The 18,356-nt window shown below is 48.0% G+C and overlaps 1 protein-coding gene across 1 annotated transcript in view; it reads left to right on the forward strand.

Annotated features, from left to right (window-relative positions):
* The window catches only part of CDH13 (cadherin 13), a 984,509-nt gene that overhangs the window by 875,665 nt on the left and 90,488 nt on the right, over nucleotides 1-18,356 (forward strand). The window contains exon 9 of the mRNA XM_026495318.4: nucleotides 14,209-14,391. Within this exon, the coding sequence (XP_026351103.2) occupies nucleotides 14,209-14,391 (183 nt within the window). The remainder of the gene's footprint in view (nucleotides 1-14,208; nucleotides 14,392-18,356) is intronic.

Below are 18,356 nucleotides of genomic sequence, written 5' to 3' on the forward strand. Positions count from 1 at the left end.
TCCTCCCTCTTCTTTCCCTCTCCTGCCTGCTCTGCCTCTCTAGAGCTTTTTCTTCTGTAAGGCTGTGTCTTCTGAGCCCCCCCCTCCTCTTCCCTTCCCCTCCCTCTCTCCCTCCCTCCCTCTCTCCTTCCTCTCTCCTCCTCCCTCTCCCCTCTCTCCCTCCCTCCCTCTCCCCTTCCTCTCTTCTCCTCCCTCTCCCCTCCTCTCCTCCCTCTCCCCTCCTCCATCTCTCTCCTCTCTCCCTCCCTCTCTCCTCCTCTCTCTCTCCCCTCTCTCCTTCCCTCTCCTCCCTCCCTTCTTCTCCTCCCTCTCTTCCCCTCCCCCACTCCTTTCCCCTCTCTCCTCCTCCCCCACTCCCCCTCTCTCTCCCTGACTCCCTCTCTCTCCCCATCTCTATTTCTGTGTGTCTCTCACTCCCTCTTCCTCCCCACTCTCTCTCCTTCCTCCTCTTTCCCCTCCCCCACTCACTCTCCCACCCCCTCCCTCTCCCCCTCCGTCTCTATTTCTGTGTGTATCTCTATCTCCACTCTCTCCCCCTCAGCTTCTCTCTCTCAAGGGCTCTCTTCATGCCACCTCACAATTCCCAGTGTACCACCCTGTCACTTCGCAGGGAAGAGTCAAACTGAAAATGTCACCTTTACTTAAAATCCCTGAACTCTCTGAGATTTCCTCTTTTCCATATTCAAATCCCAGCCCCTGCACCCCTCAGGTGCAGCAGCCCAGGTAGCTGGAGCCACACTGGGAGGGGCCTCCCTTTCCTGCTGGGTGGCAGGGGATGGGGGTGAGGAGCCCATGAAAAGTCTCCTTGGCCCCTATTCAACAGACCCAATAAGAATTCTTGAACAGGATGTTTTCTCCTTTAATTATATCTCAACATTGACCAATTATATTGTTCCTTGATTGCAAATAAATGTCCAATGCTTACTTCCCTGGTCCGCAGCCCTCTCAGCAATGTGGATACAGTCGGTGGGAGGGGAGGGGAGGGGAAAGTAGGGGAGGGGAGGGGAAGAAATGCAGGCCCCTCTTCGGGGGGCCATGAGAGGGGCAGAGTTGAGGCTGCTCTTTCTTTGTTGTGCTGCTTGGTTTTAATTGAAGGGTCTCCAGTGTGTTTACAGACTTGAGAGGAGGGTAAAGGAAGCAGGGCAGGCCTAGGGAGAGCTGGAGATGCCCCCCCCCCCACCCCGGGGTGTGGCTCACACTAAGCAGGAGGGAGCGAGGCTCTCCAGGCAGAGCACAGAGGGCACCAGGAGAGGGTGTTGAGGCCCGGATGCTGAGTGCAAGGCCACCACGTCCCTGGTCTCTCTGGCCTTGGGGTCACCAGCGAGGCCAGCACAGAGGGCAGGTGTAGGCCAAAGGGCTTGGGAGCAACTTCTCAGACTGACTCAGCACGCTGTCACCTGGGATCTGGTTCCGAAGGCCTAGGGTGCAGCCCTGACTCTGCGTTTTTAACTGGCTCCCAGGTGATGCCCAGGCCACTGGCCCAAGGCCCACACTTCCAGTCAAGAGGTTTTCAAGAACGGGGAGAAGCAGTGGGCCCAGGCAGTTGCTTGAGTCTGACCACAGCTCCAACTGGACCAAATGGAAAATGCCCCTCATTTTTCTGAGGCCCATTGAGAATGCCCCTTGGGGGACAGGACTGCCCCTGTCAGGCCCGCACATCCTTCCTTTGCAGCCCAGCTATGGCCCCGGGTCTGTGTGTGGTGCCTGAGTCTACTGGCCACACACAGGCATGGAGCATGTTGATTGAAAAGGGAGAGGCGGGCAAGTGTCAGGAAGAATGGAAAGCAAGAAAAACTACCTTTCTTCTTTCATAAAAGGGATTATCGGTTGCTAATTCAAAAATTGTAGAGCAATGAACACTACATCAATAATTTTCATAATAATTATAGTCTTCGGTTTTACCCTTGAATGTGTTCCTGGCAACGTCTGATTCACTTACTGCAGAAAATGTTATCATGCTATTTCAGTGTTTTCCTCTGAGACTTCAGTCCAGGACCAGCGTGATGACACATCTTGTCCTGGGGGACTGGTGGGCTGCTATTTAGAGGCAGATACTTATAGGGAGCCTCTGGCCTGGTCGAGCTAGATTAGTGATTCTCAGCCAGGGAGGAATACACACACACACACACACACACACACACACACACACACACGTCCCACAGGGACATCTGGCAATGTCTGCTTTTGATGGCTGCGGTGTGGGTGCCCCTGGCACCTAGTGGGCAGAGACCAGGGGGCTGCTGAGCCCCACACAACAAATCATTATCTAACCCAAAATGTCAATAGTGCTGAGGTTGAGAAACCGTAGGTTAGATGGAAAATACGACCAGGGGGCGCCTGGGGGGCTCAGTCGCTGAAGCATCTGCCTTTGGCTCAGGTCACGATCCCTGGGTCCTGGGATGGAGTCTGGCATAGGGCTCCCTGATCAGCAGGGGGCCTGCTTCTCCCTCTCCCTCTACCTGCCCCTCCCCCACTCGTGCTCTCTCATTCTCTCTCTCTGTCAAATAAATAAAATCTTTAAAAAAAAAAAAAAAGAAAGAAAATACAATCAGGAAATATTGGTCAGGACACTTCTGATTCTAAGTGGCACCAACTCTAAGTAGTTTATGTGACAAGGGAACTTTATATTAAAACATTATTTAGCAAGACTAGGCTACTGTAACAAAAAAACTCCCAAAAGAGCCAAGTTAATTTCTTCGGTCATGTTCCTCATGATGACGTGCAGGGTAACAAACTTCATTTCTTTGTTCATTTTGTCTGTGTCCATTGTAACAAGGGGAATATATTGGTGTGTGTCAGGCATGCTTCTAAACCTTTATAAATATTCTCACTTAATCATCATAATAATCCCACTGGAATACGTACTCTTATTATTTTCATTTTGCACATGAGAAAATCAAGCCACAGAGAGGTTGTTTCCTGACCAAAGTCACACAGCCAACAGATGATAGAGCTCCCTGTGGTTTTCAACGTAAGAAACTTTCCTCGTTAGTCTTTGTCAATGTGAGGGAACGTCATGGGGCACCCTTCTCCCCACACAGACGTCCGTTGTCCCTCCACCCTGGTATCAGAGCAGGGAAAGGACAGAGAACGATTTTCCTCATCCTCCCTCTCTCATCGGGTCTGATTCCCAAGAGAATGATTCCCATCCATCTCTTCTCCCTGTGGGACTCCGATGTTCTCGGAAACTCCGTAAGCCACCTCTGGGAAGACATATGCAGCTGTGCCGATGGGAATTACAATTGGGCCCGTGGGGTCTATTTGAAGCACGAATCAATGGTGCAGACAGACGATGGATATAGAGCAGTTGCTTCTGACTAAGACATTTGGGATTTAAATATAAATTAGAAGCTGTAAGTCAATTCCATGTATGAATTTGTACAAATCCCTTGTAATGAAAGCAGAGGTTTCTCTTGTCCTTATTTGTACTGGGTGTTAGCATCAGGAGCCTAACCAAGTGTGTCGATTTTCCCCCAGCTCAGGAGATTAAAGACGTACGTTCTCCGGTTAGAACCGGCTGCAGGTGGCTTGTAGGGAGGAAGGCGTGTTCTTCCATGAGCTCCAGGGGGGCTGTCTCCTGTCTGCGTTAACCTGAGGAGTGCCCCGTGCAAAGTGGGCAAGAGGAGACTTCTCTGAGTGGGTTGGCTAAAGGATCTGAAAGAGATAAGGCTCTCCTAGATACTTCTCCTTCCCCAAACCTCGTGTCATCCAAAGGGGGAGGCCTTATTCGCAGGTATAGCCCCTCCTCCCAGGGGACCAGGAGGCAGTGGGAGCTGGAAGCCAGCCAGCAGTACACAGCCCCGTGTGTTTGAAAGGGGGAGCATAAGGGCTACACGCATGTTGATAAATGACTTCAGTACACACCCCCGCCAACAAGGAGTCACCGCACGTCCCAGCTCATCTCCTCCTCGCTGTCTACCCAGGAGAAGGAAAACCCAAGTCCACGCCACACCTTGTACGTGAGCAATCATAGCAGCATTAGTCACGATGGCCAAAAAGTGGGAATAACCCATGTGTTGATCAGCAGATGAAGGGGTATATAAACTGTGGTCTGTCCGTACGGTGGAATAGTATTCATCCGTAAAAAGGGACGAAGTACTGATGTCTGCTACAACAGGGACGAGCCTTGAAAGCACTCCACTCAGTGCAAGAAGCCAGACACAAAAGCCAGATGCCCAGCCACTGGGTGCATGACTCTATTTGTACGAAATGTAATAGTAAATCCATGGAGACAGAAAGCAGATTCATGGTTGTTAGGGACCAGACCGGAGGGAACGCAGTAACTGCTAATGGGCACAGGATTCCTGTTCTAGACGCTGGACACCATGATCTCCGGGCGCTAGCCCTGCGATGTCAGTGGCAAATAAATGTATTCCATGCTCTGCTTAGCACCTCCTGTGCCCCCGTGAGCGTAGAAGTGAGAGTTCCTTCGGCTCTCACAACGGGGTCTTCACCTGTTAGGACCCAACGTGAGCTGGAGGGGATTACGAAGCTCTTGTAACACCTGATCGTAACCCCAGGAGGGGATCTTAGAGTCGCCTCAAGCAGTTGTGCTCAGCCCTGGCCACTCAGCGGAATCATGTGGGGGACTTTTAAGGAATACCAGAGCCTGGGCTCCACCCAAGAAAAACCTGTGAACGTGGGACCCCAGGTCATCAATAGTTTTTAAGGGTTTGCGCGCGATTCTAATGTGTAATGAGTATTAAGAGCCTAGTGCTCTGGTCTGATACCTACATGTCAGATGGTCAGACGGGGACTCAGAGACGTTACAGGATTTACCCATGAGTTCGAGGTAGACCCAAAATTGCCCCACCCGAAATTGGGCTCACTCCTATAAATTTGCGGAATTGCGTTAACCCAATTCCAAAGTCTTTGGAGCAGACCTTGCGATTGCTCCTAAAAAAGTCATTCTTCATCCAGATTCAAATATTTGTGCTTGGATGCATATCTCTACAGAAAATCTCTTTGCTCCTCAAAATTAAACTATTTCCAATTATCTCGTCAGATGTACAAATGTGTTGTGCTTTCTCTTTCATTTTTTAAAGAGAGAAACCCTAGTGAGGGAGAGATGCTACTGTCACATGGAATAATGTGACCACACCTGGCATTCGGAAAAGAAAGAACTCGCGCCTATTTGCTCCTTGTTTTTAATTTTCCTCTCCTTATCTGATGTAATATTGATTGCACCAATTCCCTAAGGCAGTGATTTGCAAACTCCTTTTTACAGCAAAACATTTTTTTTTCCAGGCAAAATCTTGAGCAGGGACTCTAATATACCAAACAGACAAAACATGATCCACGGATTCCTCAAGCTGTTTAAGTCTTATTGTTTGGGGAAGCGCAGTGGGAAATACCTGACACATTGAAAGGACTCCTGTACCATCTCTCAAATGTCCTTGCTTCCCAGGAACAGAGTTTGACAACCACTACTCAACTGCATTAGTTTCCGGTCAGTCTTCAGTGGCTATGTGTCTTCATTTTGTTTCATGGAGGAAAAGCCACATTTTGTTATCTGAGCTCCTTCTTCCTGAACATTCACTTCTTTAGTCACACGTGTAGTCCCACGGCAGACTGGTGGAGACTCCGCAGGCGAGATCATGGAGAGCAAGAAAACGAGCATTAGCAGGTCCACTGCCAGGCCCCCAGAGAGCAGGCCTGGCTGGGCACTGTCCTCAAAAGTCATTGACTCAGCACCTCCCATGTGTCTGCATGCAACACGTGGAAACTCCTCACGGGGAATGAGCCGACACAGAGACGTGTGCGCTGGGCAGGAAAGGGGAATGACTCCCGCCAGAGCACGCAGTGAATATCGTCCCCCTCTCTTGCCCATTGGCCCATCCCCTGCACCTGTACAGCCAGAAAGCTGCGGACGCTCAGTCTCTCCTCTTGGTGGAAGGGGACCCACAGAAGGCAGCCCTCCAGGCACAGAGCTCTCCTTCCAGCCCAGGGCTTCCCTGGGTGGGTGGGTCGCACCAACAAGGGGGATCTTTGTATCGGCCCCCCGAATCGAGAACCACGTTGCCTGGGATGCTGTTGACTCTAGGAGAGCGCTCCTCGCTCTGGAGCAGGTTGCTTTGTTGTTGAGCTGTTGTTCCTTATTATTGTCGAATCATTTGCATCTCTTCACCTGCCTGAAACATTTAACTGAGAAAACTCCGGCAACACATGGAGAAGTTTAACAGGCCCCTTTAAAACTGTCCTTTACCACAGCTGATAGGTACTCTCTCTTTCCATAATAGAACATGCAAATGCTTTTATCAAAGTATCTGGCACAAAAGAAAAACAGTAATTATCAGAAGAAATTAATGTTAGTTGGATCAAGAAAGGACTTTGATTATGTTTTCTTAAAAAGAGCCTTTATCTTTTAGAGACACACAGTGACATATTTACAGATACAGTGATACATCTGGGATTTGTTCCAGATAATGTGGGGATGGGGAGACGTGGGTGGGTAGCTAGAAGCCAGTGGGGCATGAGTTGAAAATCTCTGAAGCCTGATGCTGGGCACATGGGGCTCTTTATTCTGGCTGCTTTTATAAATGTTTTAAATTCTCCATAGCAAGGTGAAAAAAGATACTTGAGGAGACATCTGTGGAACCCAAATCTTCATCAGAAAGGCCACATTTACTTGCCGAGAATGGCAGACAACCAAGAGAGTTGGTTTCCATTAGGAGCAGAATCCCACTCAAGGTGGCTGGTGAAGATGGGGCCGTTGACTGGCCCAGAAGCATCCAGCAGACGAGAGGTGCTGGGAACCTCATGGGCAGGGGGGCAGGGCTGGAAAACCAGTGGGAGACCAAGGATGCTTCCCCATCTGTCTCTTGTGTTTTGAGCACCCTGGGATCTCTCCGTTTTCCTGTCAGTGTGTCCATTCTTTTGCCTCTCTATGCATCTAGTCATCGGTGTCCGAGGAACAAAAAAAAGGTCACCCCATGCTCAACTACTTGGAAACTTAGGATTTAAGGACTCTCTCATTATAGCCTCTATTTCTCTGAGTTCACTTTCTTAGAGAAACATCTGATTGTTCGTGAAGCAGACAATGGATTGGTCATCAGTGAGTCAGATACCACTCCTGGGTCCAATCAGCTCTGGCCAAGGAAGCTGGGATCCCATGACACAGATGGCCTCCTAGAATACTCTTCTCAGCAGGGGCTGAGATCTTCCTTAAGGATCCTCAGAAAAGGAAGACTGACCTCCACCATGTAGAATTCAGTTGTTTCTGTCATTTGAACTACATTTAGTTCGCTTGCCTTTTTCTCAGTGAGAAGAGAGAAGATCTGGCCACTATTTTCACTGTGAGACCCTCGGACGCATATACACTGGCATCTTCTCCTCTTAGGTTTTTATTCCATAGATAAAGATGATCCCAAAATGGGGCGCCTGGGTGGCTCAGTCGGTTAAGTGTCCAACTCTTGGTTTCAGCTCAGGTCATGATCTCATGGCTTCTGGGATCAAGCCCTGCATCGTGCTCCATGCTGAGCGTGGAGCCTGCTTAAAATTCTTTCTCGCTCCCTCTCTCTCTGCACCCCCCACCCTCTGCTCACACATGCACGGGCTCACATGCATGCTGTCTCTCAAAAGAAATAAAAAATCCTAAAATGTAATGTCTACTTATAGTGCTCTCACCTTATGAAAGATCTGACATTTTGGGGAATCAGAGACAAGAACCTCAATCTCCAGAAGCTCACAGTTGGGAGGGTCATGCCCCAAGCTGTCTCTGCTTGAGAGGACAGGGAAGTTTCTGCTCACAGTTGCTGGGAGCCCAGGCTCTAGCATCTGATTTACTTCTCACTGTGTGAATTATCTTCCATGAGTTTTGAAAACCAAAGCTCTGGCACCACTCCTCATCTTCAAAGAGAAAGGGGTATTTAGCGATGACAGAATTTTAACCAGGTGGAGAAAAGAGTCAAAAATACCACTGTCTAGGGGCGCCTGGGTGGCTCAGTCGTTAAGCGTCTGCCTTTGGCTCAGGGCGTGATCCCAGAGTCCTGGGATCGAGCCCCACATCAGGCTCCTCCGCTGGGAGACTGCTTCTTCCTCTCCCACTCTCCCCGCCTGTATTCCCTCTCTCGCTGGCTGTCTCTCTCTCTGTCAAAAAAATAATTAAAATCTTAAAAAAAAAAAAATACCACTGTCTAGTGGGTTCCCGAATGTTCTCCTCCCATCTTGTTTCTGTAGACATTTGGGGGCCTGTCTGTCCATGTCCTATTGGGACATGGCTACAGAAAGACTCAGTAGGTCCAGTTCTTGAGGGCTGGCTTAAGGTTCAGCCAGTCACCTTCAGAATCCCTTGTGGGTCTCTGTTGTTAATCATTCTTAGACATAAAGGCTTCTTTAAAATACTGAATGAACTTTATTTAGAACTCTGTGTACTTGTTAAAATTTTTGTTTAAATATTATATATGTTCTATTATGTATGTGAACTTCACATACATAATTACATTTTATATTTTTGTATTATTTTATATATTTAAAATATTTTACATATTATATTACATATATGCAACATGTATATATATATTATATATATATAGTGCCCATAAACATTAACTGTAAGCTGAATTAAAATGTCCCCCTATGTTTTCTTCTAAAACCTCTATAGTTTACCTTTCACATGTTTTGTGTGGTGTGAGGTAGGGATCAAGACTCATTGTTTTCTCCACATGGATATCCAAATGATCCAACACCATGTATTGAAATGACCGTTAGCTGGAAACCAAATCATGTCCAAACATAAAAGCATCCGTAATTGGCCACAGGTGCAGCCTTGGATGTATGACAGTGGAGAAATGGTAGAAAACAACATGTTTTGATATGTCACAGGTCAGCAAAACATAAAGAAAGGGGGTGAGTGGGAGGAAATGTGTCAATCTACTGACCTCCAAGCCCCCGAGAAGAGAGAATAATGTCCCTTTCATTTGCTGCTTTATTTCCTGCCTCTGGTGGACTCCTTGGCATGCAATAGACACTTACAGGATATTTACTAGAAGGAGTTCTTTCATTTTTTTATATCCTGGGATTGATCCTAATCATAGATAGGAGGAAACCAGATATCTAATACCGCTATCCCTTCTCAATGTGGGTGCTGTAGGTTAACATCATTTGCCTTGGGTCTGTTATTAGAGCAAACCAGGGATAAGCAAGTATGTGAGTGTCAGATACACTTAACTGAAAAGAGAAGAGCTTTTCCACACCAACTGCAAGGATATAAGGTATCTATGTAGATTATACGTTAAAAGGCAATGATAAGAACAGAAAGAGTCGCAGGGTTTTGAGCCATATCCTCCAATTTACTATTAAGAATTTCATAAGATACAAAACAAAATCCATCATCATCATCCTTACTAACAAATACTGATTCCTTACCCTATGCCAGGCAATGTGCCAAGATCCTTAAACGTATTATCTTATTCCGAGCAATCACAGTTTCTACCCATTAGGCTATCAGCAAGAGATCAGATTTTTCCAATGAGCTCAATCCTTTATGTAAATATAGACTCATAAGATTGTTTGCAAGTTAAATTTCTGATGATCTCTCCTGCACGCTTTTAACCTCATGAATAGAAATTCAAGTTTATAAAACTTTTTGGGACCTTATCTTTTAATTTCCCAAAACCAGGATCAAATGACTACATCCCAACTTTTCAAGTTCACCATCCATGAAACGTCATCATTGACAGTTCATGAACCTGGACTCTAGTCATCATGCAAGCTTGTAGATGTCCAGTCCCTTAAAGTCATGCACTGTCATTTCTTCCCTACCTGTGGCTTTCTACCCTGCTGATTATTATTTCCAATTTCAGGTTAACCTTAACTAAAAATCAACCATTTGCTCAATGAGGAAGAGAATTTATCCTTGGTGTAAAATAAAATGGAAGTCCGTCTTCCCCCTGGTGATGGATGACCTTTCTGGAAGGTCCAGGCATTCTCTTCCTAAATGTCTATCACAAAACTCACCCCACATTGTCAAAGAAAGCAGAATGAAATACTCAGTTCTGAATACAAGGGAGGGAGCTAATGAGCCTCAGTATGTCCCAAGCCAATCACCCACACTGATTATGTAAAAATACATTTTGCGTCTGGTATTTGATTTACCACACAGTTTAACAGAAAAGTGACTTTATCTATTTTTTCCAATTAAAGGAAGTAATGTTACAATCAATAATTCCTCGTGCTCTGGTATGCTAAATTAATGTCTGTCTATTGTTTTTAAATCACAAAGTGAGCATTGCTATAGAAATATAAAATGGTGCTATTTCATTTTAATCTATTTAATTTTCCATCTTGAATTACATAATGGGGTTAAAACATTGAATAGAATTAATAGAATGAGTATTTAATTAAGCAATAATGAGTTTCTAAATGGATGCTCAAGGAAACTGGCTTTGTAGTTTATGCAAGAATCAGATAATGGCCTTAACAAAGACTATAATAATTGTGTTGAATGTTTTCTATACTTAAAGATTTTTTTTCTAAATTCTCTCAAGAGTAGATTTAAACATAACCCAGTTCCTTGACTAGACTCCACTTTACTTTCAAGATAAATTCCAAATGCCTTTCTGTAGCCCCCAAAGCCCTGCACAATCTGACTGTGTCCTCCTCTGGGGTCCCATGGCAAACAATTCTCCCCAGCCTTTCCCTGCACTCCAGCCACACCCACCTTCCCTTGGTTCTGCAAATGCACCATGCTCCCTCCACCACTGGCCTTTGCTCCTGCTGTTCCAGATGCCAGGAATGCTCTCTCTCCTTTCCCCTTAACTCCTCCTCTGCTTTCAGTTCTCAGGGAATTCCTCCTTAATGACCCTCCCAGACTGGCTCAGGCACCCACTCCCTCTCACCACTCCCCTTTCAAGCTACAGGCTCAATGTAGTAATTTTTTCCTAACATTTAACAGTTTTATAATCATACATATGCCATGCCTCTTTTGTTTTCTAGCATATCCCTAGAATTTAATACTATATCATGCCTGGCACACAGAAGCCACCCACCAAATAGTTGTTGGCTATCTGCCTGTCTGTCTATCTGGAAGATGGATGGATGGATGGATGGATGGATGGATGGAAGGAAGAAAGATAAATGGATGGATGTCTAAATGTATAGAGAATGATGGATAGATGGGTGGATGGATAAATGGAGGGATGGAGAATGGATGGATGGATGATAGCTGGAAGGAAGATAAATGGATGGACAGGTGGATGGAGGATGGATGAAGAATAGATGAGAATGATGGGTGGCTGGGTGGATGATGGATGGGTAGATGGATGGTTGGTAAGTTAGCTGTGAACACTTTACTACATCTAAGGATGTATCAGGGCCACAATACACACTGTGAGAATTCCTCAAACAACCACATTATTCCATTTGGAGTCATTTGCTAACACACTAGGTGTTCTATGCCAGCCCCTATGGTAGGTGTTGCAGACATTTAAAAAAAAAAAGTGTCCTGGGAAAAGCTGCACAGGTTTTTTTCCCCACTTAGACCTGGCCTAAATACTAATTTTACAAATCCACCCATCCATCCGTCCATCAGACCCTCATGTGTCCAGCACTGTGCTATGTACTGGGGATCAGGGCTGAGTCATCCATCAGGTGCCACAGGCATAGTGCCTAGGGTCCTAAAATCAGAAGAAAAAGAACTTTTAGGGTCAAAGAAAATTTTAATTTTTTTCCTCACATCAGGAAAAAAAATGAAATTTAAAAGCCATGAAAATCTATTATGGTAGGAAGGACCAGTGAAGGCAAAAGTAACTAAGATCCATGAAAGTCATAAGGCAGCTCTGCTAGAGATGTCCTGGAGAACAAGAGGAATCGATCCATCCCTGCCCTTCTGGAACATCAAGCAAATGGCAGGATCAGGCATCAATCAGCCAGCCGGTCCCTCTTAATGGCTCCTGAGCCGCAGGCCTCACGGTTCCTCTCCGCCCTGGCCTTTGATGCCAGGCCCCACCCTCTGCATTTAAGACCACTGATTCATTCAACAAATATTTACTGGGTCCCCTCTCCGCACCTAGCATCATGTGAGGGGCTGGGGAGAAAGCTGTGAACAACACAGCCCTAACTGGGCCTCCAGCCTCCTCAAATCATGATGTGTTCTGTGTCTTCATCCGCAATGTGACCCTCACCCACTTTGGCAAAGCAACTTGTCACCTCCGTACTGGATGTCACTGCACCTCTACCAGACGGAGGGATCGCAGCCTCCTCCAGTCTCAGCACTCATCGCCCACCTGGTGTCCTAAGGGACAGGTGTCAGAAGAGATACAAGGACAGGTGATGAGCTGAGGTCAGGTGTGATCAGTGGGGCCAGAGAACTAGTTGTCTGGCCCTGGACCGCAGCAGGGGTGAGGGGCGGGCCTCAGCGATGGGGTCTTGAGTAATAGAATTTGTGAAAAGCAGAAATTACAGGAATCCAGGAGACACGGACTTGACCTTTGGTTCACTGAACGACTCTGGGCTTCCCTTCCTTCTCTGCGCCTCTTTCTTCATCTGTATCTGAAGGGATTAGATAGCACCATGGACCAGCAGCCGTTGATCCCAGCCCTCCTTCCTGCTGAGCCAGATGCCTGGCAGGCCCCCGGCGCAGAGGTCAGGCAGCCTCTCAATACCAGGGTGGGCTCAATACTGACACCTCCTTACTGTTCTTGACCTTGAACTCTATCGTGCTTCTCTCAACTGAACTGCATCCTAGAATTATCTGGGCAAGTTAAGAAAATACTGAATCTCAGGCCTTACCCCAAACCCAGTGAATTAGAATAGAGCCCAGGCTATTTAAAAAAAAAAAAAAAAAAAAAGCCCCCAAAGAGAGTCTAATGTGCAGATAGGGCTGAGAACCACGTCCAGATTCAAGCTGAGGAATTCCATGATTTTTGTGAGAAGGAGGGAAAGCTAGAAGAGGACTACTTCGACAGAAATCAGGTCAACTTCGTTGTCTCCTGGAGCCCTATCGGTGTGACAGCATCCTCCCCGTCCCTGCCTGCTCCAGCTACTTTCCATCCTGTGATCAGGTTCCAAGAATTTCCCAGCGCCCCTTTCACAGAGAGGAAACAACCCACCCAGGTTTGCTGAGGTGTGGTAGACAAATTAGTTCCCGTCCCCGCCCCATCCCCCCAAGGCATCAAGATTAAGGCTTATGATTAATGATTTGCAAGTCAATTAATCAGCCACTGCTTTTGAAACCCCATTTCTCAAATTACTTCTCTTTGAACACAAGCGCTTTCTGACATCGTCTCACTGTCTCTAGATTCACTTTCCTACTAATTGAAATTCCAAGATATTTCTTCTTCTTGTCAGCTTATTGGTATTACTTGTTTGTAAAATATTTGCAAACAGATTACTGTTCACCTGCAGTGTGTCAGAGGTAAGCACCAAAACAATACTTTATGCTTCCAGCTCAAAGGAATGTGCTAATGATAGCTCATGAAATTCTCTATCTATGGGAAAGCTGATTTTTCATTATTGATTTATTTTCACCACGCCTACTTGCAACAAGTATTTGAGATGTATTACAATAAAAACACAGGTACAACTAGGCTCCAAATAACTGATTTATGTGTTTCCTTAGAAAATGGGTTTTTAGTGGGGAAGGGGTGGGGCGGATGAAATCGGCTCTCTTCTTTAGAGGAGAGGCTGTACTTGGGCAGAGGCCTTGGAGTCAAACACCTGGTTTCAGCTCCAGTCCCTCCACATTCGAGGGAGGTGTCCTGGCTCCCCGGTGACCTCGTTGTTTAGGGTAGTGAGGCTGTAGGAGCAAAGACACCCAAAATTGTCTGAAGGCTCAAATTCCGTATAAGTCTGTTTCTCCTTCAACAACAGCTCAGGATGGGTGTTCACCTCCTTGTGGGGACTTGGGACCCATGCCCTTCCCCTGTGGCCGCGCCCTGCCCTTGGATCGTGGGGTTGTCTGCGTGTAGATTATGGAAGGAGAGGCACAGAGAAGGGAGAGCTGCTCCTAGCGGGCAAGCATCACTTCTCGCCACATTTAGTAGTAGACAAAGCAGTCTCCTGGCCTCACCTGGGTGCAGGGAAGGCCGAGAGGAGGAGAGGACTGTCTGCCGGCTCAGCTCGGCCTAGCAGCATAACCCTCCTGCACTGCTCACGGTGAAATGAGGTGACGTGGGTAACGGACCCACTGCCGGGCCTGTCGAAGGGCTCTATAAAGGGTCAGTGCTGTTTTTACCAAATAGTGACAGTAACCATCTGCTCTGTTTGCAGTTTCAAGCCACCGTCGAGGAAGGAGCCGTGGGGGTTATTGTCAACTTGACAGTTGAGGACAAGGACGACCCCACCACAGGCGCGTGGAGGGCTGCCTACACCATCATCAATGGAAACCCAGGCCAGAGTTTCGAGATCCACACCAACCCTCAGACCAACGAGGGGATGCTGTCCGTTGTCAAAGTAAGGGCACTTCCCACGCTCCTCCCTCCACACCAGGCAGAGGGCCTCCCTGCTGGGGAAGGTCAAGGAGAAGGCAGCCCTAGTCTCCTCCCCTTAGGGATGAAGAAGAAAAAGGCTCAGGGCTTAGGAGTGTACTTAGAGCCTCACAGCCACAAAACCAACCTGTTGCACAGGTTCTAGGAAACTCAAATGTATACGTAACCTTAAAAAATACAACCCAAGTTAATTTTTAAAACAGATTCTCCAATATGATTGATAATGAATTATCAAAGACATGCAAAAACCAGGATATGCAAAGGTTTTTTAAAGATCTATGATCAAAAATGTGGATCATTACATTTCCTCTTCATGTGTCCGAGCAGTGTTCCGGTTATTCTCTTAAAAGCAGGAGATAAACAGCGACTGGCCCTTGGAGCCCGTGTCGTGTCCCGGGGCTGCCTTCACAAATGACCACACCCTTGGTGGCCTTATATTCTTTCATATAAGTTCTGGAGGCCGGAGCTCCAAAATCAGCTTCACGGAGCTAAGGTTGGCAGGCCGGGTCCTCTTGGAGGCTCTAGGAGACCATCTGTGTCCTTACCTTCCCCAGCGGCTGGAGGCCACCCTCGTTCCTTGGCTTGTGGCCCTTTCTCGTATCTCCAGGCAGCAAGGCAGCAGCGTCCTATTTCTCTCTGCTCCTGTCTCACGTCTGTTTCCTCCTTTGACTTCCCTGCCTGCCTGCTTTAAGGACCTCTGTGTCGCCAGGGGTCCAGGGGTCCTCCAGGATCCTCTCCCCCCACGAGGTCCTTAGCTTACTCACATCTGTGAGAAGTCCCTTTTGCCCCACAAGGTCACCTATTTTCAAGTTCCGGGCATCCGCCTATGGTTCTGCTGGGAGATTTTATTCAGCCTTGTGCAGGGTTCCACAACCTTCCCCGGAGCAGGCCCCAGAGCCATTGAGAATGGCAGATCTCAGAGACACTTCTGGCTTCTCTGGAGGAGGAGGGGCTGGGTTTCTCCCAAGCTCTGTTCTTTCCAGTACTTGATTCATATCGAACCTCAGATGTCTGGCTGAGAAGAACAGCCCATGGGGCTTCCTGGTTCTCCTCTAATAACACTGGCAACAGCGAGGTTGTCAGGAGCTCCTGACTCGGCTCTCCTGCACCCACCACTGCAGTTTCCAGGTGTGGAAGTCGTAAAATAACACGGCCACTGGCCGTCCTCTGTGGCGAGCCTGTATCCATAAATGCCGTAAGGCAATTTTCCAAACTTGCAGCAGGGAGACAGAGCTTGGGTAAATATACAGCCCCATCATAAATCCTAGAAGAACGCAGTTCTCCCCGGCCCCTGTGTGCAACAGCTTGAGGAACAGACACTACGAGAAAACCAGAGTCATGAAGGCGCGTTCCCCTCTCCCCACACCGCCACTGTGGCCAACGATGCTGAGTCTGAAAGCTTAGCATCCAGGAACATCACCGGGGAGGCTAGTTACAACCCGGGTTCCCGGGCCCCACCCACACGCGCCTGCTGGTCAGCGTATGAGGGAGAGGTGCCACAGGCCCCAGGACGCGCTGGGGCTCATGGAGCACAGCCCTGTGGATGAGCACTGCCGGAGGACGAGTTTGCATCTACAAATTCCTGCAGAGGAGGTGCCTGCAGCACCTGGGGCTCCCTTTGGATCTCAGTTTTATTAGTGAGTGGACTCCCTTTGCTTCAGAATTAAAATGGAGACTCCCCCTGCCGTTGGCTGCCTGCTACGTGAACTCCTCCAGAGGGCCTTGGGCTCTCTCTGCTTCTCAACCCACCTGAGTCAAGCCCCAGGACAGCTTTCTACAGGCAGGTCTGGCCTTGTTCCCCAGGCGCTTCACTTTGCCAACAACCCCTTGCTTCATTAGGAATGCCCTCAGGTGCAAATAACAGACTACCAGTCTGATACTGGCTTAAATAATAAAAAGAATGTGATGATTTCCATAACTAGATGAAGGTAGGCCAGTCTAGGATTGGCTGGCAGCTCAAGGTGTCAGAGAGACCGCAGGGGGCTCTGCAAATGCTTCTGGCTTTTTCCTCATGGTCACAAAATGGCTGCCAAAGCCCCAGGTACCACATCTTCCTTCTGCTATGTTCTAAGGCAGGAAGCAAGAAGGCAGCCAGACAGACAAAAGAGAGTGCTCTCGAGTGCCCCTCTCCTCTCATCAGCGAAGGAAATATCTTTTCCAGTGGTTTCTCAGATAATTTCCCATGATGTTTCATTGGCCAGATAACACATACCCATCCTTAGCTGCAAGGAAGGCTAAGAAGTCCAAATCTGGCTTTTGGGTTCTCTGCAGGAAGAGATGGGTAGGGGAGCATGAGCAGTTGTGCCCTAACCAGTTAGCAGTTAGTGTACCGAGGAACGAGCACAGGTTTCAGGACTGTGTGGTTCCCAGTGGAGTCCTGCCTCACGGCAGGACCAAATCCTAACAGTTCTGGAAAGCAAGTACCTGTTTCCTCTTTAAAACCTCTGGTCAGGAATGCTCTTCGTTGCTCTATAGACCTATTCCAAAACTGTCAGAGAATTACCCTTTCAGCTGAACATAATCCACCCTGCATTTTAAGTGTATTTTCTCTTATGACCCGGAGGAAAAGGAAACATCCAGAAAGCCTTGATTCCCAAACCCATAATAGGCTTATAAATCACTGTTGGATCACTTTCAAACCCTCCCTCTTCCAGACAGCAAACCCCAGGTTCTTTACTCTTCCTGTGTGGGATGGCTTTCCCAGCCTTTAAAGTCTCCACGACACTAGTTCACACCCTCTCTTGACGCTTGATGAAATAGTAATTGAGTCGACTCTCTGGAACTTTATTGGAAGTGTTTCCAATTTCCTCCCTTCCCCGATGCAGAGAGCCTGCATCAGACAGATCACATTACTAAAGTCATATGCCTCAGATGAAGGAGGGCTTCTTCATCCACCGTGAGCCCAGGCAGGGTCTGGGAGCAGAGACCCACGTTGTGCCAGCTCCCGGTGGCTTGGCCCCAGGAACGCACAGCTGGAATTATTACAGCCGGCACCGTGCAGATGGAAACGGGCGCTTGAGCGGCCCTGCCCTCCAGAAAGGCGCCGTGCGACTCACTGCCCCTCTGCCCTCCCTCTGTGGCACTGTTCACTTCCCAAATCCGCCGAGGCCAGTGTTGCCCTCAGGGAATGTCAGCCTGGGAACATGCCTGGAAACGGGGCTGGAGAGCAGCCGCTATCCCAGCTACTTCACTCCCACATTCTTCTTCCTTTCTCGTCACGCTCCCTGAGCCAAAGTGTTCCGTGGGCCTTATGAGCTGTGTGACTTTGACGGAGTTATTCAACCTCTCTGAGCCTATTCCCTCGTTGACAAAAGGGGACTAAAGCACCAGCTACTATGATGTAAAGTGAGGATTGGGTGAGCTGATGCACACCGAGCGCTCCTAGCACACAGTAGGTGCACAGTAAAGGATAACTAATGTCATGGAAAATAATGAACGGTGGTGGTGAAAATCAAACATGTATATTGTGGGGGTCGGGGAGCCACGGGTGCCCCACAGGTATGGATTGAATTATGTTCCCCAAGAAAAGATATTTTGAAGTCCTTGCCCCCAGACCTGTGAGGGTGGCCATATTTGGAAACAGAGTCACTGCAGATGTGCTTAGTTGAGGTCATGGTGGAGAGGGTGGGCCCGCCTCTAGCAGGACCGTGTTCCTAAGGATATGGCAGGGAGGGGGCCGTGTGACCGCGGAGGCAGAGACGGGAGTTGGGTGGCTGCAGGCCATGGAGGCCGGGAAAGAGGCAGGGAAGTTTCCCCTAGAGCTTTCAGAGCCAGCACGGCCCTGCTCACATTTGATTTTGCGCTTTCTGGTCTCTGGAACTGTGAGACGGTTGATTTCTGTGGTATTGAGCCACCCAGTCCTTCATTCTGACAGCCCTAGGAGACTAACACACCCACCAGGTTCCCTTCCTAGGTGGGACTGCCACTCCC

The sequence above is a fragment of the Ursus arctos genome, unplaced genomic scaffold (genome assembly GCF_023065955.2).
Source record: "Ursus arctos isolate Adak ecotype North America unplaced genomic scaffold, UrsArc2.0 scaffold_19, whole genome shotgun sequence".
Classification (NCBI taxonomy): Eukaryota; Metazoa; Chordata; class Mammalia; order Carnivora; family Ursidae; genus Ursus; species Ursus arctos.